We start from the raw sequence: 23,328 nt of genomic DNA, 5'->3' as shown, positions 1-23,328 counted from the left end.
GGGTACTTTTCTAGTTCTTTCCCCTACTTTGCATAATCAATTTCTAAGACATAATGTACCTCCCCCTCCCCACTTTTGTCCATCCCACATTGTATTTTTGGTTCCCAGTGACATTGCATTTCCTGTTGCCTACAGCCTGTTATTCTTGGCTTTAGTTGGTAGCCTGGGGAAAGGCAAAAAGGTAGCCCAGCTTGCATGACCTGGGTTCTGGATATTCTTCACACTAGGTCATATTGAGGGTGTGGCCTCCTACAAGGAATTACTTTGAAGAACAACACTACCTTTGATATGTTAAAAAACAAAATTCAAGTAAATTTGAAGATCTAATTAGCTTTATTAAACGATTCATGAATCTGGCAGCATCCCATCCAGCAAACGGAAGGGCACTCGAGTAGTGGAACAAAATGGAAGGTTTTTATAGGGAGGAGGGTGGGGCACAAAAGTTATTTGCAAAAGAAAAGAATTGTTTCAGACCAGGTCATCTTGTTTTGGGGGGAAGGAAACGCTGCGGTTTTATCATGCAGATTACCTCACTAGTGGTAATCAGGAAATTTCAGATTGACTGTTTTAAAGGTCACATTTCTAGGAAGGGGGAAATTGCATTTGAGTTTTGGTTGGCTCTCCTGGGGGGCAAACGATTCCACTTTGGGCCTGCCGCCTCAGTTTTAATAGATATATTTGGAATGCTGGTATATTTTTTTTAAAACATTTTTTATATACTTTTATTATCTTTGCCCCATTCTAGTGTGTGTTTTTGTTATTGCAGAGGATAAGCAGATGCAGAGGCTTGTTGTTTTCTGTTGCTTGTGGTGCTGGCCCCACCCCCTTTAGTTTGTCTTAGTCAGTCTTAGCCCGTGTTTTACTTTTCTTCCTGGTACTGATGCTGTAGCTGTTAACCATTTACTGCCTAACATAACAGTCTTTTCCTCTCAAGAAGCTAATATTTTGATGACTTGGGCAACCCTTACTTATATGCCAGTAACAATTAAAAGGCAATACAGACTGGAATGCAATTAAGTGCCCTAATATGTGGCTCAAGGGTAGAGATTATCAGCCTTTCCACATCGCGAAGTCTGTGCGGCAGAGAAAAGTAGTGACTGTTCGTTCTGGCAGAGCCCCTTGTCCCTCCCTCCCACACACGTACACACCTTTATCTCAGAGACACTTGGTTCTTTCCCCAAACTTCTTTGGCTCTTATGCCTTCCTCCCTGAGTCTGAAAGCCCAAGAAGGGAAAATGGGGGAGGGGGGCGTGCCGCTCGCTTCCGTACTGGTTTATGTCCCTGGCAGTCTGGGGGAGGTGCTGGATGAGCTGCCCCAGTCCAGCTGCAGCCGACCCAGGTCCCAGTCCCTGCCCTTTGCTCTTCTGCTTTTCACTAGGTCCCCAGGCTCTGGGGGTTGGGCGTGGGAGTAGCCCTAGCTGAGCCTCGGAAGTCCTCCTGGACTGTTCGGGGGCCCCAGGCGGTAGCCACGTTCTGATTCTGGCTTGAAGCCAGGGGAGGGAGCTTGGGGTAAGGGGAGGGCCCTGAGGGAGGGGTCAGGCTCCTGAGGAAAGAGTTAATGGGAAGAGGGGGAGGGGATAGGACGAAGAGATCGAAGGGAAGGCTCAGGTAGGAAAAGAACGGAGGTGGGAAGCGTGGTAGGGAGAAGGGATCCTGCAGGATCAGGGGTCAGAGTTAGGGGGTTCCCCCCTTGCTGCAGCCGCATCCGAGGGCCGCTAACTTCTAGCTGCGGCGGTGACTTTCAGTTTCATTTCCACCAACCCTCCTGCCTGGGCCGCAGCCGCCGCCGCGATGCCCAGTAAGTTCAGCTGCCGGCAGCTCCGGGAGACGGGCCAATGCTTCGAGAGTTTCCTGGTCGTTCGGGGACTGGACATGGAGACAGATCGCGAGCGGCTGCGGACCATTTATAATCGGGACTTCAAGAGCAGGTACGGGCCGGCCCACTCCCTGGCCCAGAATCGTGGGCCCAGCGCGCCGCCAAGACCCCCGCGGCGGGGCCACCTTTCCCGCCCCGGGGCGCGGAAGGAGGCAGCTCCCCCAGTGGCTCAGGCCGGTCCCGGGGCGGCGCAGACCTCCCCTCCCGCGCCGTGCCCACGCCCCGCCAGCGCCGCCCGGAGCCCGCCCGCTCTGCCCCGGCCGGGCCCCTGCGCCGAGTCCCCGCGGGTAGCCTCGCAGGCAGCCCGCTCCCTGCGGCCCCAGGCCGGGAGCCGCGTCCTGCGCCCACGCGCCGCTGGCGGGGGCTGGGGCGGCGCTGGGCGTGGGGGAGGGGAGCCCGGGAGGGGGCCCGGGCGGCGCGGGAGCGCAGGGAGGGAGCTGCCTGCTGGAGGCGCCGAGCCCGGGCTTGGGCTTCCCGGGACCCCCGCCCCCTTTTGGATGGGCTGCATCTTCGGGGGCCGCTATCCCAGAGAGCTAAGAGACCTAGTGTGGGAGGGAGAATCTCAGGGCATTCGGCAAAGAAGAAAAAAGCACGAACTACATGCGTACCAAACCTCCGTTAACACCTGTGGCTTCTCCATGGAGACCCAGGGCCAGGACCAGGATCATGGAGGCCCCTTGTCACCCCCCTTTCCTGTTACCATCCAAGTAAAAAAGAGACTTCCCTCTGTCAGACCACGGAATTGTGCTTTAAAAACACCTCTGTCAGCAGGCTGCAGCCTTGGGCCGAAAACCAAGAAACAATTTAACATGAGTAAATGTAAAGACATACAAATAAATACAGCGTGGTGGGACTTTAGGCTTAACCACAGACCTCCTGAAAAAGACTGGGTTTTCGCAGACGAAAAGGCCAGTATGGCTGCTGCCAGAGGAAAGGAGCATTAGACTGTATTAACAGTGTGGTTTGGGGTTGGGAAGGAGGTAGTGACTCTCCATATTGACCAGATTGTATCTGGATTATTGTTTTCAATAATGAGTGTCACATTTTAAGAGGGGCATTAACGGGCTTGAGCACCATCTGAAGAAGGGGCAAAGATGAGATCTGTTTTATGCTCCCCCACTGTACTGGGCACTATGGGGAATAGAAAGATGAAAAATACACAATCCCTGGGGAACAGTAGAGACTATGATGTGCATACAATATACATGCATCCAAGATACTAGAATAAATCGTAAATAAAATGAAGATTATAATAGAGATAATAAGAAAAATGCTGGAGGAACATAAAGCAGACACCACTGAGTTCACATCATCAACACTTCACATATGTGAATTCAGCTGTGTCCACAAAAAATGAGTACAACATGGCTCTAAACACAAGTCAACTACTTCTTTTGGCTCTGCTAAAGAAATTATTATTCTGACACTTGTTAAAACTGTAAGGAAGACTTTCGTCGAGACTATTGCAATAGGGGAGAGAGATCTAGCTGAACTTTAAATACAGCAAAGACAGCTGGGAATTTATAGCCAAGGAGCAGAACAAGGACGTCAGCAGATAGAAAATTACCAAGAGGAGACATGAAGAGTAGAGGGATTCTGGCTAAAGGCAAGGTTAAGGATTTACATATGAAAGGTATGGGATGAGGAATTTGGTAAGATATCGAGGGTCCGGGATTCTTACACAACTGACAGCAGGATTCTTGCTGAGACTGTGCTAGGCTGGCCAGAGATGGGTGGGCAGGGGCGGGGAGGCAAAGTTGAGACCCAATCAAGAAGAGGGTTTGGAGGGGCCGGACTTAAGTTTGGTCAGGAGGAGTTTGTCAGCTCTAAAGCAAAGATACACACTATGTCCCAATACTGGGGAAAAACAAGCTATGTGAGATTACACACAGAACACCAAATATACTGTACATTATGGGTGAATTTAAGAGGTTTTCAAAAGTAATTTTTTTTGTATGCACTTGTTTTTTCTGCAAGTAAGATACCGCTCCCCTGTAATTATTAGGAAATTCAATGGAAAAGGTGGCATTGACCTTGGCCTTGAAGGATGTAGTTTTAGTATTTGGAGGAGAAGGAAAGGCTTCTGTGTTGATCCATATTCTGTCCTGAGATCTAGTCAAAGAAACGAAGAAATGTTTGCCCTAAAAAGAGGAAAAATTGGAGAGGACAAGGTAGTTATCTTTGAATATTTTAAAGACTGTCCTGGTGGAGACACTGTACTTCCGTGTCATTCCAGAAGGCAGAACTAGATTCTCTGAACATGCCCCCTCATGCTCCGTCCTTCGGGTGGAGGAGATTTCTAATTCTGATTAGAGAGAAATTGCTTATGCATCCTTTAAACCCAGGCTGGAATGCTGTGACGTCAACCCTCATCCTCCCGATGGGAATTCATTGCTTCTTCCTCTGGGCTCTTGTAGCTCATTCTTCACACCCTGGTTATGGCCCAGTTACACTCGGCCTTGTGTTAGAGCTAGTACGGAGCTGTCTTCCCCCACCGGCCTGTCAGATCCTCTGAAGGCACAGACAGGCTTTTCATCATGGTTGCACCTGCCCTCAGTCCCCATCATAGAGCCTTGTAGGTAGTAGATGCTCAATAAATGCTTGCAGAATCTAATTGAATTAGTAAAGAGTTGAGCTACAAAAGAATAGGCTGTAGGGGAGGTATAGCAAGTCACCGTCTGTCAAGAATGCCAAGGAGATTCCTACACTGGCAGGGATAGGGCCCTTCCAACTAGGTTATTTTATGATGTGATGAGATGCTCTGCTCCCAACTCTTGCCTTTTCTCAGTTCTTGTTATTCATTTAGCAAACGTATTGAATGAGGCTCACTATGAGCCTGTGCCTTGGTTCCTGCCTCTAAAGGGTGTAGTCTAGTAGGGAGTGGCAGATGTGTAGACAAACATGTAATACAGTTCTGCCGGTGCTAGTATAGTGGTTAGACAACTGGAGTTAAAATCCCGGCTCTGCCACTTGCTAGTTGCATTTGATTTTGAACAACTATCTAAATTTTCCTAACTGTTAAGTGTGTAAAATAATGCCTTTCTCTCAGGGTTGTATGAGGCCAAAATGAGTTATTGTAGGTAAAGGATTTACCCTGAGTAGCATATTGTGCGGGCTTTGGAAGTAGTAGCTGTCATTAGTACAGTGATGGCTAGGAGTCTGTTGTGTGAAGTAAGGACTGGTGTCGTGAAAAGTTTCTGAGAGAAGACTATTCTTGCTTTGGGAGTTGCTGCAGGTACACAGAAGGAGCCTAACTGTCTTCAGGAGGCGGCAAGTAAGTATTTAATTACTGTTGTGATAAGGGCTTGTAAGAAAAAGTCCAGCGTGCGTTGCAAGTGTATATCTTGGACATCTGACCTAGTCTGGGAATCAGGGGTTTGTGAGAGAAAGTGAAATTTGAACAGAATCTTGAAGGATAAACAGGAGTTAGCAGATGTAAGAGGCAAGGAGAGAGCACTCCAGACAAAGGGAGTAGAACCTTCAAAGGCTTGGGGAGAACCCAGTGACATGAGGCCACAGGGAGGCAGGGGCTGGATTGGGCAGGTCCTTGTGGGTGGTGGAGAGGTATTGTGGGGTTTTTTTGGTTAGTTTTGTTTTTTAACCTTAACAGAATAGGGAAGCACAGACAGTTTGAAAGTAGGAGACTGACAGAATCAGGGTTTTAGAAAGATCATCCTGGCTTCCGGGTGGAGAATGGCTTGGTGGTTGGACCCCTATCCACGGTAAAAAAAAAACTACATTTTACTCTGGGGTCTGGTACACACAGCTTTCACAGAACAATATGTGTCCTTGAAACAATCTTAACCTCACTCCCTGCCCTCTGATATTTTTTATTCTATTTTACTTCAATTTTATAAAAATCCTGGCCTTGACCCACTAATGAGAGTTGCAACCCACAGTTTGTAACACACAGAACTAGATGTCCTTTTAAGATCACTTCCAAATCTGATATTCTGTTCTGAATAACCATTCTTCTAGCTATTAGTCTTTCCTTGGTCTAAAAAGATTAGTCATCGTTCACCCAACAAATAACAGAGGCCAAGGGCAGGGCATTACAGACCAAGGATGTCCACAGCAGCAGAAGTCTGGAAGGGAGTGCAGTGGTACAAGTAGCTGGGAATGGCTGAGGTGCCGTGAAGGATGAATTGACTAGAGGCCCCGTGTGGAGTGCGGACCTGTGCCTCAGGTTCTTCTGTAAAATGGGGTGATGATAATTGCTACCTCAAAGGGTTGTCATGAGGTTTAAATGAGATAACGCATGTAGGTACTTAGAACAGCACACAGTAAGTGCTCAATAAATGTTCTCTATTGTTGTTGTTGATGGTGGTGTTGTCGTTGCGTTATCATTGTTAATGTGGGAGGATCCAAGTAGAGGACTTAATCCTGTTGACTGTGGAGTCATAAATTGAGGGACCGGCCCTGATTTGTGTGTGATAATAACTCCTGCTGATTTAGGGGATGGACCAGGACAGGGGTGTGAAGAGGAAAACCAGCAGTTCATAGGGCTTAGAAAAATATGATCAGGCAGTTCACAGAAGAAATAGAATGACTAATAAACAGAAGGAAAGATCCTCCACTGTATTAGAGATCAGGGAAGTGCAAATTTAAACAAGATAACATTTTTTGCTTTTCAGATTGTCAGAAATTTAAAAGATTGGAGGTTTCTGATGTTAAGTGTCTAAGAAAAGGAGTTTTCTCAAATCCTTGTTAGTGAGACTGTAAGTCTGTACAACCTATTTACAGGACAGTTTGGCAGAACTTACTAAAGTTGTAAAGATTCCTTCTCTTTGACCCGGAAGAAGTTCTACTTCAAGGGATTTGTCCCATATATCACCTATAGTAAACAGTTTTTGTGCAAGATGGTTATTATAACATTTGAAATACAGTAGGCAAAAATTGTAGTTAGCCTGCCTACCACAGTGCATTCAAACTGTGCTATCCTTTGTAGCCATTCAAAAGAGCGAAGTGGCTTGATAAAATGTTGTGATGGAAGGATATCCATGGTGGTGAAAGCACTCTGTTGCAGAATAGTATGTGTAATATAAAAAATATGTATGCTTAAAAAATGCTTTTGTGTGCAGAGAAGAAAGTGGAAAAATATACATCAAGCACTTAAACAGGTAGTTGGGAGTGAGTGAGTAGGGGTCCTTAATATTTTATGTTAGATGTTTATCTTGTTTAAATGTTTTTTAGTACTTTTGGTGACCACCCTTTCGTCCGTCTCTCTCCTTATGCGTGATACTTCCATCACACAATGTAAATTTACCCACATGGGATCATTATAATAGACCTTTTTTTTATTATGGACCCTCCCCATATCAGCGTCCCACCTCCATTTCCTTGTTCTGCCCCATGCTCAGGAATTCATGATATCAACCAGGGTATCTTTTTAGTTGTTATTTTATTAGAAAAGAGATCATGTTACGCACATTTTCTACATCTCAATTTTCTTACTCGAAAATATGTCGTGGAAATCACTCCTGACCGTCAAATGCATTGGGGGTTTTCCCCAATATTTTATGGTGACAGATTTCAAACATAAAGAAAAGTTGAAATAATTGTACAGTGAACACCCATATTACACCCTTACCTAGATTTGTTAATTAGCATTTTATACGTCTGCTCATCGATCCATCCCTCCAGCCATCGTAATTTTTTGATGCATTTCAAAGTAAGTTGCAGGTATCAGTGCAGTTAACCCCTAAACGCTTCAGCATGATTATCATTAACTATAGGAGTTCAAAATTTGTTTACGATTCTTTTTTTTTAAGTAAAATTTACATATAATGAAATGGACACATTTTAAGTGTACCATTCTATGAATTTTAACAAATTCATATGCCTGTGTGCAACCCCCTGTTAAGATACAGAACATGACATCACCCCAGAAAGTTCCCTTATCTCCTTTCCTAGTCAGTCCTCACCCTGAGCACCCAAAAGCAACCAGTGCTCTGCTTTTTTCAGAGAGAGTACCTGTTCTCAAATAGCACGCACTCTTTCAGTAAGGCATCTTTCACTTGACGTAACGTTTTTGAGATTCATCCGTGTTGTAGTGTGCATCAGTAGTTTCTTTTTATCACTGTGTAGTATTCCTTGTATGAATACAAATCACAGTTTGTTTATCTGTTCTGTTCACGGACACTGTTTTCAGTTTGGGGCTATTATGAATAAAATTGCCATGAAGAGGGGGCTGGCCCCGTGGCCGAGTGGTTGGGTTCGCGCGCTCCGCTGCAGGCGGCCCAGTGTTTCGTCGGTTCGAATCCTGGGCGCGGACATGGCACTGCTCATCAGGCCACGCTGGGGCAGCGTCCCACATGCCACAACTAGAAGGACCCACAACTAAGAATATGCAACTATGTACCTGGGGGCTTTGGGGAGAAAAAGGAAAAAAATAAAATCTTTAAAAAAAAAAAAAATTGCCATGAAGATTCTTGCACAAGTCGCTTTGTGGACATATGTTTTCATTTCTCTTGGGGATATCCCTAGGGGTCTAATTGCTGGGTCAGGGGGTATTTACTTATTTATTTTTAATCTTGGGCAGAATGCTTAACCTCTTTTTCGGTGGCAGCAGCCGAGTCTTCTGGACTGGTCTGCTGTGATCTTGTGTGGGGTTTAGACTGCTCAGCCTTCCTTACTTCCTGCCGGTTTTCTGAGCCGCCTTCTTCAAACCTCTCAGCAGTTTTAATTAAGCTCTTCTCACTTAAATCATCCATAATTTATTCTGTTGCCTACAACTAATGACTCCAAATGTACACAGCCATCTGAAAGTAGTGTGACCATGCCTTCATACATTTTAGTTCCCTTCCACTTCCTTCCTTCCTTTATCTATATTGTGCAAGTTGGACAGGTATGTTACCTGACACCTAACATTCCAGGCCATTGCACGGTGGGGCTATATGTCAGCCAGCAGTTCAGTGTTTGCATTGTCATCTTTTTTGTCTATAAAACAACAATCTAGAGTTACTTTGATATTACTTTCACCCATTCTACCAGCAAGTATTTATTGAATAAATACCAGCACTAGGTCTACACCAGGTATTAGAGTTGCACTGTTTTTTAATGAATTTTTATTGCAATTATAATATAATATTCTTTTCATTAAAAGTCAGAACATTACAATATATATTTAGTTTTACAAGAAACTATCGAACCTTTTTCCAAAGTGATTGTACCATTTTATATTCTGACCAACAACACGTGAGCATTCTGGTGTTTCCATATCCTTGTCAACGTTTGGTGTTGTCAGCCTTTTAAATTTTAGCCATTCAGGTGGGTGTGATGCATTCTTTTTGATGGCTGTATAATATTCCATGGTACAGGTGTTTAGAATTTATTCAGCCCTCTCTCTCGATGGGTATTTGTTTTGTTTCCAGTTCTTGGCTACTGTGAATGACTGCAGAAGCATCCTTGCCTGTATGTCCTTACACATTGGTACTTTCCTTTCCATGGGATATGTTCCCAAGAATGAGATTCCTGAGTTAAAGGATACCTGTATTTCAAATGTTAGCAGATGTTTGCAGATTGTTTTCCAAAAGATTGTAATACACTTCACCTTTCTACCAGCAATGTATGAGAGTTCACTTTTCCAAATATACATAACAGCAATGCATGTTGTGACTATTTTCCATTTTGTCAGTCTAACAAACAAAATATTTCATTTTTACTTTAATTTGCGTTTCTCTACTTTTGGAGATCTTTTTATACTTCTTTGATCATCTGGATTTGTTCTTTAAGTTGAATATTCAATTTTTCAATTGAATTGTCTGCCTTTTTTCCCTAGAAATCTAGGTGACTAGATGTATAATACAGGAATTGGGGCTTGTTTCTCAAGTATGTACTAAGTTTGTGGGTTTAAAATATATATATGAATATTTATTATGGCTGTCACCTTAGGGCAGGGATAGGTGAATTAGGGTAGTCGTAACAGATATGGGGAATAATTTTGAGAAATACTTAGATGGTAGCACCCATAGTAGATGTTACAAAACTTGCAAAGTTGAGTTCCTCCTGCCCATGCACCCACACAGAAGTTTCTAAAGACAGATTTCACATTAATGTTTTGATTCGGGCTTCTCCTAAAACCCAGAAGATCTGGCTATCTTGGGCCTACCTTTCCTGCTAGGAGCATTTGTCTGGAGATGAGCATCACTTATCCCTTTCGACGGCATGGTTCAGTCCCTTCAGAGCCCTGATTCCTCCCCTGCACCAAGCCTAGAGCTCCGCGGCATTTCACGGCACCTGCACTTGTTGTCTTGTTGTTGAGTAAGATTGGCCCTGAGCTAATATCGGTTGCCAATCTTCCTCTCTTTGCTTGAGGAAGGTTTGCCCTGAGCTAGTATCTGTGCCAATCTTCCTCTATTTTGTGTGTGGGTCACTGCCACAGCATGGCTGACGGGTAGTGTAGGTCCCTACCAGGATCCAAACTCAGGAACCCCCCACTGCCAAAATGGAGCACCCTGAACTTAACCACTATGGCCCAGGGGCCAACCCCAGCATTTGTTTTCTTATAGTAGTTATGAGGGGCGTGGAGTCCTTCTTACTCTAATGATTCAAAAATGGGACTGTACAGGTGCCTGAGAGGGCTACAGGTATCAAAGACACCTGCAGGGCCTGGCTTCTGTCAGCATTTGAATTTGTGCCCCATCCATGGAATTCACTGACCAAGGGGCCCTGGTGAAAGTTACTGGTGGCTTCCTGGTTTCAGTCCCTTTAGGACTGGGCCTCTCAGTGGCGTTTGAGCCTGATACCTGATTCTGAGACTCCTCCTGATTCTCCTCCCTCTCCTGGGGGCATTTCCTTCTCTGTTTTCTCTTCCTCCCTGGCTTGTCCTGGCCCTGGCTGTTCTCAGACTGCTCACACTCCCTGGGGCGATCACAGACATTTTCATGGTTGTAACTACTACCTGAGGACTGCCGAATATTAGGCTCTACCTTAACGTTAGCCTGAGTTCTCAGCTTCTGACTCATGGAACCAGCTGCCTCTGGACACAGGAGTCTCAAACTGAGCATGTCCAAATCCAAAGGTCATGGTCAGTCCCTCCAGCAACCTCTTTCTCCCCCTCCTCCCCTCCTACTCTCCCCCCTCCCTTTACCTCCTGTCTCAGGTATAGTCCCCAAATAGTCCCCAAAGCCCAGCCTCCGTTCCCCCTCTTGTCAATCACCAAATTCTGCTGATTTTATACTCTAAATATTATCAGATCTAGCCCCTCTTCTATTCTTACCACAGCCTTGTTCAGACCCTAGTCACCTTTTAATTGGACTATTACAATGGCTTTCTTCTAACTGGTCTCCCTGCCTGCAGTCTTGCCTCCAGCAAATCCATCCTCCAATCCTGATGCCAGAGTGATCTGAAATGCAGATCTGATCTTGCCACTCCCCTGCTTAAAACCCACCGCCTGGTGGTTCTGTAACCGCAGTGTAGCATCTGAGGCGGGCTGAAAGTAAGTTGTTACTCCTCCTCCTCCTGCTACTGTTAGTACTATTGTTTACTACTAATACAAATACTAATAATAGTAGCTAACATTTACTGAGTATTTGCTAAGATGTTTTCAAATGATTTATTATCTTTTTAAAACAAGTGAGAGCCAATTCAAAGTCTTCCAAATAGTATCATTCTCATTGGCCCGGGGTGAGGGAGAGGGGCAGAGTTACAGGCAGGGGGCACCAGGGAGATGTCCATAACCATAAATGATCTTATTATATGCTCATGAGTGACCGTGCTGATTTAGCTTTAATAGTTATATAGGGATTACCATGGTCCTTAGGAACTAGCATCTGCTTTCATTCCCTACAAAGGAAAGAGGGAGGGTGTTCAGTAGTCCAGATCTTGAATATTTCCATGAAGTATGTCACATATGGGGATGTCCTCTGGCTCCTGGATGTTAGTAAAGGAGGACGACTGCTGGCCTTCAGGGTCAAGTCCAGGCTTTAGGACCTGGCATACAAAACTATGTGTGACCTGGTCCCTGCCCACCTCTGCTGCCCTCTGCCACTCCCTTCCTTGCACTTTTCACTCTAGTACAACCAGACTGTGTGTGATACTAATCCTAGCATCTCTTACTGAGATCTCCTTATGTGCCAAGCACTGGGCTAAGTGGACACTGCAATGTCCATCTCATGTAATCCTCACAGCACCTCCACGAGGTAAGTCTGTAGTTAGCCCCATTGTATAGGGAGGAAAGCGAGGCTCTGAGAGATGAAGTGACCCGAGGTGGCCTACTAGTGACAGAGTGGGTAGTCCCCCCAGCCCCTTGCACTTGTTCTTGTATATCCGCCCACCTTAGCTCACACCCTACCTGGCTGACCCCCATTGGTCCTTCAGGACTCAATTCTGACCCTGTCTCCTGGGGAAGCCTTCCTAGACCCGCCGCTGTCCCCAGGCTGCCCGGAAGCCTCCTTTTTGCTGTGCTCCCGGCAGCTTGCTGGAATTGCTATGTTCAGTCTGCTCCTGGAGGCAGGTCTGAGTCTTTTGCCTCTTTGAACCCCCAGCATCTAGCGCAGTGTCTGGCACATAACAGGTCTCTGTAAGTGTTTGTTGACTTGACTAAACTGAATTCCAGGCGCTGAATCTTGCGGTTATTGTCCTTCTGACCACTTTTCCCTGTCTTCACCTTCTCTAGGCACAAAGCCAAGCTATTTGATCTCTGGAGAAGGATCCTTTCCCTTCCTGCTTGGGTTCCACCTGCACCCTTTGACTTCAGGTGGAAACTGCTGTCTGATCAGCCACCTTGCCCACACACCCTGGACATCTGTACTCTGTGACCCCTCTCTCACTCTGCACCATCAGGCTGGACCCCAGCTCCACCCCTTCGAATCAACAATTCAGCTTCCCCTTAGCCTTAGCTCTTTCCACTGGGTTATTTGTATCTTTTCTGTCCCCAATAGTTTTCCCAAAAAATCTTCATTTCTTTCTCTCTCTTCCCTTAGCTTTCCAAATCAACAGCCCATGATTGAGCTTTTCTCAGAATTGCACAATCCACAATCTGCTGCTTAAAACAATCATATTTTGTCTAGGAAAGTCCCGTTGCCTTCCCTTAAAACATTAAAAATTCCTACGATCCCTCGCCTGAGTCTCTGTCCCTGGGCCCTGTCCTGTTCCCCAGCAGGGCTGGTGTGTCCAGCACAGAGTGACCCTCAGACGCCCTTCCCAACATGTCGCCCTGCCTTCCCTCACTTCCCAGTCTCCTCTGCTTCCGGCAGCTTTGGGACCCCCGCCCCTGGCTTCTCCTCCATGCTGTATGGAATGAAGTTTGCAAATCTGGCCTACGTCACCAAGACACGGGTCAGGTTCTTCAGACTCGACCGCTGGGCTGACGTGTGGCTCCCAGAAAAGAGGAGAATGAAGCTGGGGTCAGATATCAGCAAACACCACAAGTCACTGCTAGCCAAGATCTTTTATGACAGGTGTGTATGTGTGTGAGGGGGTTGTGTAGAGAGGGGCCTGGGTGTGGGGAAGCTGTCCGGCTGAGAAAAGAGTGTGTTGTCTCAGCTTGGGGTAAGGCCCCTCCTTCAAGGAGTGGGGGAAGGGTAGGGAAGGAGCTAATTGGTTTGGGGGGAGGGAGTGGGTTGCCTGAGCACAGCTGGCACTTTGCCAGCCTCCCCAGCCTAAAACTTGCCCCAAGCAACTTGCCTCCAGTCCAGGCCCCTCCCGCCCCAGCCCCCGCCCTTGACTCCCACTCTCCCCAGGGCTGAGTATCTTCACGGGAAACATGGGGTGGACGTGGAAGTCCAGGGGCCCCATGAAGCCCGAGATGGGCAGCTCCTTATCCGCCTGGATTTGAACCGCAAGGAGGTGCTGACCCTGAGGCTTCGGAACGGAGGAACGCAGCCGGTCACCCTCACCCACCTCTTCCCACTCTGCCGGACCTCCCAGTTTGCCTTCTACAATGGAGACCAGGAGCTGCCCTGCCCGCTGGGCCCCGGTGAGTGGGTTTCCAAAGGAAAAGGCCTCTGGTGGATAGGGTCTTGCCCTAGGAAGGGTTACCATTGCTGTCCTCTGGGCTCCTGGCTTGGGATGGGGCTATTTGGCGGGGGGTTATCCAGGGTAGAGAGGCTGGTGGGAGGAGGCTCCCTCCTTGCCCCCCGCTCACTCACCCATCCTCTTGCAGGTGAATGCTATGAGCTCCATGTCCACTGTCAGACCAGCTTTGTGGGCTACTTCCCAGCCACGGTGCTCTGGGAGCTGCTGGGACCCGGGGAACCGGGTTCAGAAGGAGCTGGCACTTTCTACATTGCCCGCTTCTTGGCTGCTGTCGCCCACAGTCCCCTTGCAGCACAACTGAAGCCCACGACTCCCTTCAAGCGGACTCGGATCACTGGAAACCCTGTAGTGACCAACCGGATAGAGGAAGGAGAGAGACCTGACCGGTAACTCCTCTCTCCAGCGCAGTCGGGGCTGGGGGGCCCCAACCCAACCGTGCGGGCCCTGGGGAAGAGCACAGAGCTGGGGGCCGGAGCCCCCTTTCCTAACGGCGAGTTCTTAACTCCTCTGGGCAGCAGATACGACAGTGTGAAAAAATGTTAAGCATTTTTGACAGTATGATGGATTGTCAGGCAGCCCGTGGTAGACATCTCTCTCTTTTTTAACAATTTTGAGATAATTCACATGTCATAGAGTTCACTCATTTAAAGTGTGCAGTGCGTTGGTTTTTAGTATATTCACAGATATGTGCAACCTTCACCACAATCCCTGTTAGAGCATTTCATTACCCTAGAATGGGTACTACCTAGGTGGGGACGTACTACCCACCACCCTTTAGCTCCCCATTCCCTCCCAGCCCTAAGCAACCACTCATTTACTTTCTGTCCCTATAGATTTGCCTATTCTGGAAATTTCATATGACTGGAGTCAAATAGTATGTGTAGACATCTCTTGACATGGTTAGGTGTTCACAAAATGCTGAACTGTAAAAGCACGCTATAGACCATTGTGCTTTTGCTATTAAAAATACGTGTATAGGGCCAGCCCGGTGGCGCAGCAGTTAAGTTCGCACGTTCCGCTTCTCGGGGGCCCAGGGTTCGCTGGTTCAGATCCCGGGTGCGGACATGGTACCACTTGGCACGCCATGCTGTGATAGGCGTCCCACATATAAAGTAGAGGAAGATGGGCACGGATGTTAGCTCAGGACCAGGCTTCCTCAGCAAAAAAAAAAAAAAGAGGAGGACTGGCAGTAGTTAGCTCAGGGCTAATCTTCCTCAAAAAAAAAAAAAAAAGTGTATATAACACAAACCAACAAAAAAGTCTGGAAGACTACCTACCAAAAAGTTAATGTCAGTTATCCCTGGATGGTGAGAATGTTATTTATTTACTCATTTATTTATTACCTTTTTTCTCTAATGAACATGTATTGCTTATATACGTATTCTATTCCTATATATGTATTACATATATATTTTCTTAATGCTTCCAAAAATGAGAACAGCCCAACCTTGAAGCGAGCGGCCACATGAGGTAGTGAGTTCTGCCTCCTCGGGCCCAGGCTGCTGACCCCCGTCAATGATAGTTTTGTAGAAGGGCTTGTGTATCCTCCAGGGAGGGGCCTTCTCAGAGTCTCTGAAGGTGAGGGGTCTCTGTGTTCCTGATAGCTTTTCCTTCCCCACCCCTGCAGCGCTAAGGGCTATGACCTGGAGCTAAGTATGGCGCTGGGGACGTACTACCCACCACCCCGCCTCCGGCAGCTGCTCCCCACCCTTCTTCAGGGAACAAGTATCTTCACTGCTCCAAAGGAGATTGCTGAGATCAAGTAAGTACCACTGCTCTGCACCCCTCATGCTGCTTTATCTGTCTCTTCCCTGCTGGCTTCTTCACGTTGCCCCGAAACCTCTGTCCTCGGCCTCCCATGCTCCGTTCGTTCATTCCCTTACTGAGCACGCACTGTGCTCCGGGCACTGTTCAAGGTGAATCACTCATGGCCTTGTCCATCCTAGTCGGGAGCAGTGAGCATCTGTCTTATAATTTCATGTCATGATGAGTGCTATGAAGAAGTAAACTGAAGCTCACTAAAACTAAAGCAGGGTAAGGGGTTGGGCCAGACTGAGGGCAGTTAGTCCTGGCCTCTTTGAGGAGATGACGTCTGAGCAGGGAATGACATCTGAATGGGGTGAGGGTGTGTGTCATAGGAGGATCTGGGGAGAGAATGTTCCAGACCCTAGGGTCCACAGTGCAAATGCCAAGTCAGATCTGAGGTAGAGGGCAGGGGCATTCAAGGAAGGGAGTGAGAAGCAGGGCCCAGGGCTGTCTTCTTCGAGGCCTTGAGCCATCCACTTCTCTGCCCTTCTAGTCTTCCCTGATGCCTGATGTTTTCATAGTCCCAGAGCCGAGGATGGGAGAGGGTGGATGCTCCTGGGCATGGGGGTTACCTGACTCATCCTATTCCTGTTCCTGCCCCTCCCACCCGCCCAACCATCACTGCCAGGGCCCAGCTGGAGACAGCCCTCAAGTGGAGGAACTACGAGGTGAAGCTCCGGCTGCTGCTGCACCTGGAGGAGCTGCAGATGGAACATGACATCCGGCACTATGACCTGGAGTCGGTGCCCATGACCTGGGACCCTGTAGACCAGAACCCCAGGCTGCTCACACTGGAGGTTGGGGCTTGGATTGTGTGCGGGGAGGTGGGCTCAGGTCAGCCACCAGCCCGCAGGCTATGGGCAGAACACTGTTCCTGAGGGCAGGGCATAACAAGAGGAAGGACGAAGTTGTTCCTGCCCCAGAGGGCTTAGCAACGTGCCCCAAAAGAGGTGGCAGAGCAAGGCAGTGGGGAGGACCTGAGTTTTAGTTTAGACTTGCTACCACCGCCTGTGTGGCCTTCACAAGTCCCTTGCTCTCTCTCGGTTTTAGTCGCCTCATCTGAAAAGCACAGAGCTGGACTAGATAATTCTTAGAGCCCCTTCCAGCTCTCAGATGTTGAACGTGTACACATAAGCCCAGAATTACACATGAGAATGGATCCTGCACACTGAGTGCTGAGGAAGGGACCCGGTGGAGGGGGGGGGGGGGGGGCGGGTATGAGGATGTCAGGGAAGGATTCCTGCAGGAACTGAGTTTTGAAAAAGATTTTAAAAGCAGAGTAGGAATTGAGCTGTCCAAGATGGCAACTGAACCGGCTGGAAAGCTGGCTTCCACGTCCTGAAATCGTGCACTGGAGGGTTTCTGGGATTCCTGGGCTTAGCATTGCTGAGCAGCCTGGACAGACTTATCTCCTTCCTTGTCCCCTGACTCTTGTGCTATCTGGTGGGAGAGGAAAAAGGCAAAGCTCCCTGCGTCTTGGGGCGAAGGGTAGAGCTTCAGTCCTTGTCGCTCAGAGGAGGCCTGGAGAGCCTGGGGGTTGGGCCCTCCAGGGGGTAGAAGCTTGCTTGTGTTCATACCCCCTAGGTTCCCGGGGTGACCGAGAGCCGCCCCTCAGTGCTACGAGGGGACCACCTGTTTGCCCTTTTGTCCTCTGAGACACACCAAGGGGACCCCGTCACCTATAAGGGCTTTGTACACAAGGTAGAATTGGACCGTGTCAAGCTGAGCTTTTCCATGAGGTAGGTGTTGGGGAAACCCTGAGCTGCCAGAAGGGTCTACAGATGCCCCTTAGGCCAGGGGAGGGGGGGGGTCTTTCTCCCTGAGATGAGTGGAACCCCAGGGACGGGGCAAGAGGCTTTTCTTCAGGGGGACCCTGAGATACCTTGGCAGCTTCCTCTCCTGGAGGGATTGCGTGGAGGTCTTGGGAAGAGGGAGTAGAGTCGGGGTAGATGGAGGGAGTCCTGGCCTTTTATTGCCCACCCACCTAACTGGAACTCTTCCCCCTCTCTCCCTTCCCAAAGCCTCCTGAGCCGCTTTGTGGATGGGCTGACCTTCAAGGTGAACTTCACCTTTAACCGCCAGCCTCTGAGGGTGCAGCATCGCGCCCTGGAGCTGACGGGGCGCTGGCTGCTGTGGCCCATGCTCTTTCCTGTGGCCTCCCGTGGGGTCCCACTGCTGCCCTCAGATGTGAAGCTCAAGTGAGACTGTGGGCAGGGGGGCTCTGGGGCTACCTGGAGCGTGGCATAGAGGATGGAGTCGGGGAGGCCTCTGGGACACTGGATGACTTCATGTTCCTGGCCCCTTTGCCAGGCTGTATGACCGGAGTCTGGAGTCAAACCCTGAGCAGCTACAGGCCATGAAGCACATTGTTATGGGCACCACTCGTCCAGCCCCTTACATCATCTTTGGGCCTCCAGGCACTGGCAAGACTGTCACCTTAGTGGAAGCCATCAAGCAGGTGGGTCATGAGCCAAGACCTGGGGCCTACACTCTGACTTCCCTGGGATCAAGCCCTTGTCCCCAGATTTCTGGTTCTGTCCAGCTTCCTGAACGTCCCTGAGCTAACATCAAGGGTCAGTATGACTGTTGAGCATTGTTGCACAGGTTGTGTACTGCATGACTCTTGGAGTCACCATTCATGAGTCAGTCATCGTAGGCTTGTATATTTACTGCAGCAGTTTTCCAGCATTAAAGTGCTATTTGGACTAGCAAGGGGCTGTGGATCAGAACTTGCCATTTGTGTCACTAGCTCCCTCAGCTAGGGGAGGCAAATGCTATACTGCACCAGCCTGAGGCACCCCCAAGTCTCTCCCTCCCTCCCTCTGTCTGGAGACCAGGAAGCTGCTTCCCACTGTGCTTATCCCCACCCCAGGTTGTGAAGCACCTGCCTGATGCCCACATCCTGGCCTGCGCTCCGTCCAATTCGGGGGCTGACCTCCTCTGTCAGCGGCTCCGGGTCCACCTGCCCAGCTCCATCTACCGTCTCCTGGCCCCCAGCAGGGACATCCGCATGGTGCCTGAGGACATCAAGGTACCTGGGGAAGTGCCAAAGAGCAAGGGATGGTGGATGCCGTGAGGGCTCTCAGGGTAGTCACTGGGGCCAGGAAACTAGGAGACCTGCATTCTGATACTTGTTGTGTGGCCTTGGGTGGGTTAGGACCCCTCTCTGGGCTTCAGTTTCCCCATGTATAAAGAGAGAGGTAAATAAAATTGCCTGGGGACCCCAGAGCCAGAGACAGAGTGAGAATGGGTGGAGCCAAGCTGATTCCCCCTTTCCCTTCACAATCACAGCCCTGCTGTAACTGGGATGCAAGGAAGGGCGATTACGTATTTCCCGCCAAGAAGAAGCTGCAGGAATATCGTGTCTTAATTACCACCCTCATCACTGCCAGCAGGTGGGAAGTGTGTATGTGTGTCTCAGTGGCGTGTGTAAGGAAAGGGCAGGCTGGGGAGATGGGGAAGAATGGTGCCTGGGGAGGTGGGTGAGGGGCAGTTTGGATGAGCATTCAGATTGCAGTTGGGTACCTGGGTATGACCCCTGCACGGCCTGACACCTCCCAGGTTGGTCTCGGCCCAGTTTCCCATTGATCACTTCACACACATCTTCATCGATGAAGCTGGCCACTCCATGGAGCCTGAGAGTCTGGTGGCCATAGCAGGTGAGGGGCTTAAGGTGGGCTGTGGGTATGCCACCCTGTGTGGGGGTCGGGGCCGTCTCACCACACCTTTCTCCCCACCCTACCTTGCCTCCCAGGGCTGATGGAAGTCAAGGAAACAGACAATCCAGGAGGGCAGCTGGTGCTGGCAGGAGACCCTCGGCAGCTGGGGCCTGTGCTGCGTTCCCCACTGACCCAGAAGCATGGGCTGGGGTACTCACTGCTGGAGCGGCTGCTCACCTACAACGCCTTGTACAAGAAGGGCCCTGACGGCTACGACCCCCAGTTCATAACCAAGCTGCTACGCAACTACAGGTACCCTGCACCCTCCCCTCTCCTGCAATCCCATGCCTTCACACCCTCTGTGCAGCCCTGGCTGGAGGCTCCCTCCTGCAGTCCTGTTGCTCAGATGCTGTGTGACGAAGAAAAACTATAAACTGGAAGGTCGGAGGTCTCCTCTCCAGCCCCGTCACTGCTACTCTTTGGCTGTGTGACTTAGCAAGTGGCTTCCCTCTAGAGCAGTTGGCTTGTCTGTGTATGGGGATGGTCAGACACTGGGATGTGTCTGGTCCCAGAGGAAGTTCCCAGGAAATCCAAAGAGAAACGAGAAAAACAGGAACAATGTAGTTTTTCATAAACCTAATTTTAAGAGCTATACTTCCTTTAGTCAGTGAGTTCACACATCTAAAATACTCAGATGGTTCCTAAGTGCTTAGTTCCTCAGATGAGTCCACTAAGAGTTCAATAAATGTAGCTATTATTAGTACTACTTATATTTTTGGATTTAACACATTATCTCATCAAATAATGGTGATAGTAGATGGTACTTGTTTTTGTACTATCCTTCCTTGGCAAAAGTGAAACCTGAGAGTGGGTCCCTAATTTCTTGTTTTTTTCTTTTCAATGTGCTTGGTCTATGAAATTCTTGGTCCAGAGGTTCTCGGGAACCACATTTGGTTCTGCTTTCTGTGGTTTACAGTGCCTAACAGCAGACATTGGAGGTGAACGAGTCTGCTATCCAGGGGGCAGTGGGGCAGGAGGATAATGTGTATGGGCCCAGAGCAGGTAGAGCGGGGGCCGGGTGGGCAGGGGAGAAGTAATGGGCCCCTGGTCTTGCTCTTCCTTCCTCCTTCTGCATACCAGGTCCCACCCCACCATCCTGGACATTCCTAACCGGCTCTATTATGATGGGGAGCTGCAGGCCTGTGCTGATGTTGTGGACCGAGAGCGCTTCTGCCGCTGGGAGGGTCTGCCTCGACAGGTGAGGCTGAGCAGGGCAGGGGCTCAGGCTCCCACCCCTGGACCCTAGCTGCCCTCCTATGGAAGGTAGGGGGTAGGAGGGGCCTCTGGGTGGAAGCTATAGGCCCCTCTCTGTCACCTTGGCCTGGGATCCCACATTCCCTGGATGGGTTTGGGGGTGGGAGGGAAGGGAGGCAGGGAGGTTCGGCTGAGGGTTTCCCCTGACCCCATGTCCAGGGCTTTCCCATCATCTTTCATGGCGTAATGGGCAAGGATGAGCGTGAGGGCAATAGCCCGTCCTTCTTCAACCCCGAAGAGGCTGCCACAGTGACTTCCTACCTGAAGCTGCTCCTGGCCCCCTCCTCCAAGAAGGGCAAAGCCCGCCTGAGCCCCCGAAGCGTGGGCGTCATCTCCCCATACCGGAAGCAGGTCAGGCCCTCAGTTCCCATCAGGGTTGGGACCCGCTAGATGGTACCTCCTTCGTAGCCAGACCAGTAGGCGCAGGTTCCAGGAGCTCAGGCCTCCGCTGGCCCCATATCTCAAAAGAGCTCAGAGGTCAGAGGCCCCCTCCCTTTTTGCCCCCAGCTCCCTGGCCTCCTGCCTGGCTCCCTCTTGCATTGGAGTAATGGCATGAGAGAAAGGCACCTGTCCCCATCTTCCAGGTGGAGAAAATCCGTTATTGCATCACCAAACTTGACAAGGAGCTTCGGGGATTGGATGACATCAAGGACTTGAAGGTGACACTCAACTGCTTTTTCACAGTCCCTTCCTGCCTTGTGCCCCTCACTTCTCTGCTTCCTGAGACAACCTCAGGCTCTTGCTCTGATGCTCCAGGCCAGCAAATGTCCCCGCCCCACCCTTGATGCCTGAGACGGAACCCAAGCCTCTCACTTCTGGAGCTCCCGCCTTGTAGGTCTGGGATGGGATCAGGAAGCCTACGTGCTTAGAAAACACCCGACATGATTCCTATGATCAGGCTGGTTTAAGGCCTTTGCCCTAAGGATAAAGTCCAAACTCTCCAACTTGTCCCACCTGTCATGAGTGTCCCCGCTCACCTCTCCCACCCTTTGAGTCAGTCAGTAGCTTGACTCTTGTCTCAGGTGGTGGTTCTCAGCCCCAGCTGCAGATAAGAATCACCTGGAGAGCCTTCGGTACAGGGCGCCAGGGCCCCACCCAACCACTTAACACAGCTGTCTGGGAGCAGAGCCAGGGCGCTGGTACTTTTTACAGCCCCTCAGGTGATCTAGTCTGCAGCCAGGGCTGAAAACTGGGGCTTTAAGATTTAGAGGCCTCTCCCTTAGAAATTCTGATTCAGGGGGTCTGGTTGTATATTTTTAAACAAGTACTTAGGGATTATCTTCGGGAAAGTTTGAAAAACACTGCTCTGAGTTTCCATGTTCTTTGCAACCCTGTTTTCTTTGGTTAGATCACTTTGCACCTCCCGCTCCTTTAACTGGATTCACCCTTCAGGTTTCAGCTTCCTCGGCATCCTCCGGTCCTCCTTCCTGCCTGCCCCGGTCAGGACACTCACTCACTCCACCGTGACTTCTCCACACCCCCTTGGAGCTGAAGCCCTCTGAGGCAGGGCTTGTCCCTCTGGTTCCCTTTGAGCCCTTGGGCTCATGCCTTGGCTCTCCCCCATCTAGGTGGGCTCCGTGGAAGAGTTCCAAGGCCAAGAACGGAGCGTCATCCTCATCTCCACCGTGCGAAGCAGCCAGAGCTTTGTGCAGCTGGATCTGGACTTCAACCTGGGTTTCCTAAAGAACCCCAAGGTTTGAGGGCAGGTGGGTGACTGGAGCTCTTCTTCCTTGGGGCCCTTCCCTCCTGTGACCCCCACCACTTCTTCCTTCAGAGGTTCAACGTGGCTGTGACCCGGGCAAAGGCCTTGCTCATCGTGGTGGGCAACCCACTCCTCCTGGGCCATGACCCCGACTGGAAAACGTGAGCATTCCCACCTTGTAAATCCTTCTTGGTGGCCACATCCCCCAGCCTAGGGCAGGTGGATCTTCATTAAGCAAGTCTTCGTGGCTCAGTTAATCCTCAGGTCTGTTCATCTTCATAATAACCCCGTTTAAGTTACCTGACAGTCAGAGGTTAAGCAACTTGCCCAAAGGCTGCTGTAGCAGGACCAAGGCTTAGCGTCCGGCCTCTGATGCTCCTCATCCAGGCCTGTGCAGCTGTGTGTGTGCATGTCCCTGTTCCCCACAGATTCCTGGAGTTCTGTAAAGAAAATGGGGGGTACACCGGGTGCCCCTTCCCTGCCAAACTGGACCTGCAACAGGGACAGAACTTACTCCAAGGTCTGAGCAAGCTCAGCCCCTCTACCTCAGGTATGGCTGGGCCGGGGTGGGCCAGGTAAGGGACAGGGCTAGGGGAGGAGGTAAGGAAGACAAAGCTCACCTCCTTTCTTTCTAGGGCCCCAGAGTCATGACTACCTCCCCCAGGAGAGGGAGGGTGACGGCGGCCTGTCCCTGCAAGTGGAGCCAGAGTGGAGGAATGAGCTCTAAAGACACGGCAGCGGCCTTCTCACACCAGCCAAGCCTTAATCGCCCTCCCGACCCTGAACCAGAACCCAGCCAAGCTGCCCCTCCAAGGGACCGGAAGGCTGGGGGAGGGAGTTTACAACCCAAGCCATTCCACCCCCTCCCCTGCTGGAGAGAATGACACATCAAGCTGCTAACAATTGGGGGAAGGGGGAGGAAGAAAAACTCTGTAAACAAAACCTTATTCTATGCAAAAGCCTCCATGTCTCCTCGCCTGGCCTCAGCTTCC

At 49.8% G+C, this 23,328-nt stretch overlaps 1 protein-coding gene across 15 annotated transcripts; it reads left to right on the top strand.

Annotated features, from left to right (window-relative positions):
* Positions 1-1,298: 1,298 nt before the first annotated feature.
* Positions 1,299-23,311, top strand: MOV10 (Mov10 RNA helicase). Of its 15 annotated transcripts, none has more exons than XM_070268500.1 (22): positions 1,323-1,339; positions 1,781-1,928; positions 11,177-11,315; positions 13,075-13,278; positions 13,561-13,796; positions 13,983-14,241; positions 15,483-15,617; positions 16,290-16,458; positions 17,246-17,400; positions 17,683-17,859; positions 17,972-18,119; positions 18,534-18,692; positions 18,953-19,056; positions 19,223-19,320; positions 19,416-19,632; positions 20,461-20,578; positions 20,794-20,985; positions 21,219-21,293; positions 22,203-22,328; positions 22,409-22,497; positions 22,765-22,886; positions 22,972-23,311. In XM_070268500.1, exons 4-22 carry the CDS (start codon positions 13,106-13,108, stop codon positions 23,061-23,063), a joined length of 2,844 nt encoding a protein of 947 aa, XP_070124601.1. In that variant the 5' UTR covers positions 1,323-1,339; positions 1,781-1,928; positions 11,177-11,315; positions 13,075-13,105; the 3' UTR covers positions 23,064-23,311. The 15 variants fall into 15 exon arrangements, with proteins under 15 accessions (XP_070124596.1, XP_023497169.1, XP_023497168.1 ...); XM_070268502.1 differs by lacking the exon at positions 1,323-1,339 and adding an exon at positions 1,390-1,509; XM_070268499.1 differs by lacking the exon at positions 1,323-1,339 and adding an exon at positions 1,399-1,509 and having other exon boundaries at positions 1,746-1,928.
* The last annotated feature ends 17 nt before the right edge of the window (positions 23,312-23,328 follow it).

This window comes from Equus caballus, chromosome 5 (genome assembly GCF_041296265.1).
Source record: "Equus caballus isolate H_3958 breed thoroughbred chromosome 5, TB-T2T, whole genome shotgun sequence".
Lineage (NCBI taxonomy): Eukaryota > Metazoa > Chordata > Mammalia > Perissodactyla > Equidae > Equus > Equus caballus.
The sequence above is the reverse complement of the archived record's forward strand: the minus strand, read 5'-3'. Positions and strand labels throughout refer to the sequence as shown.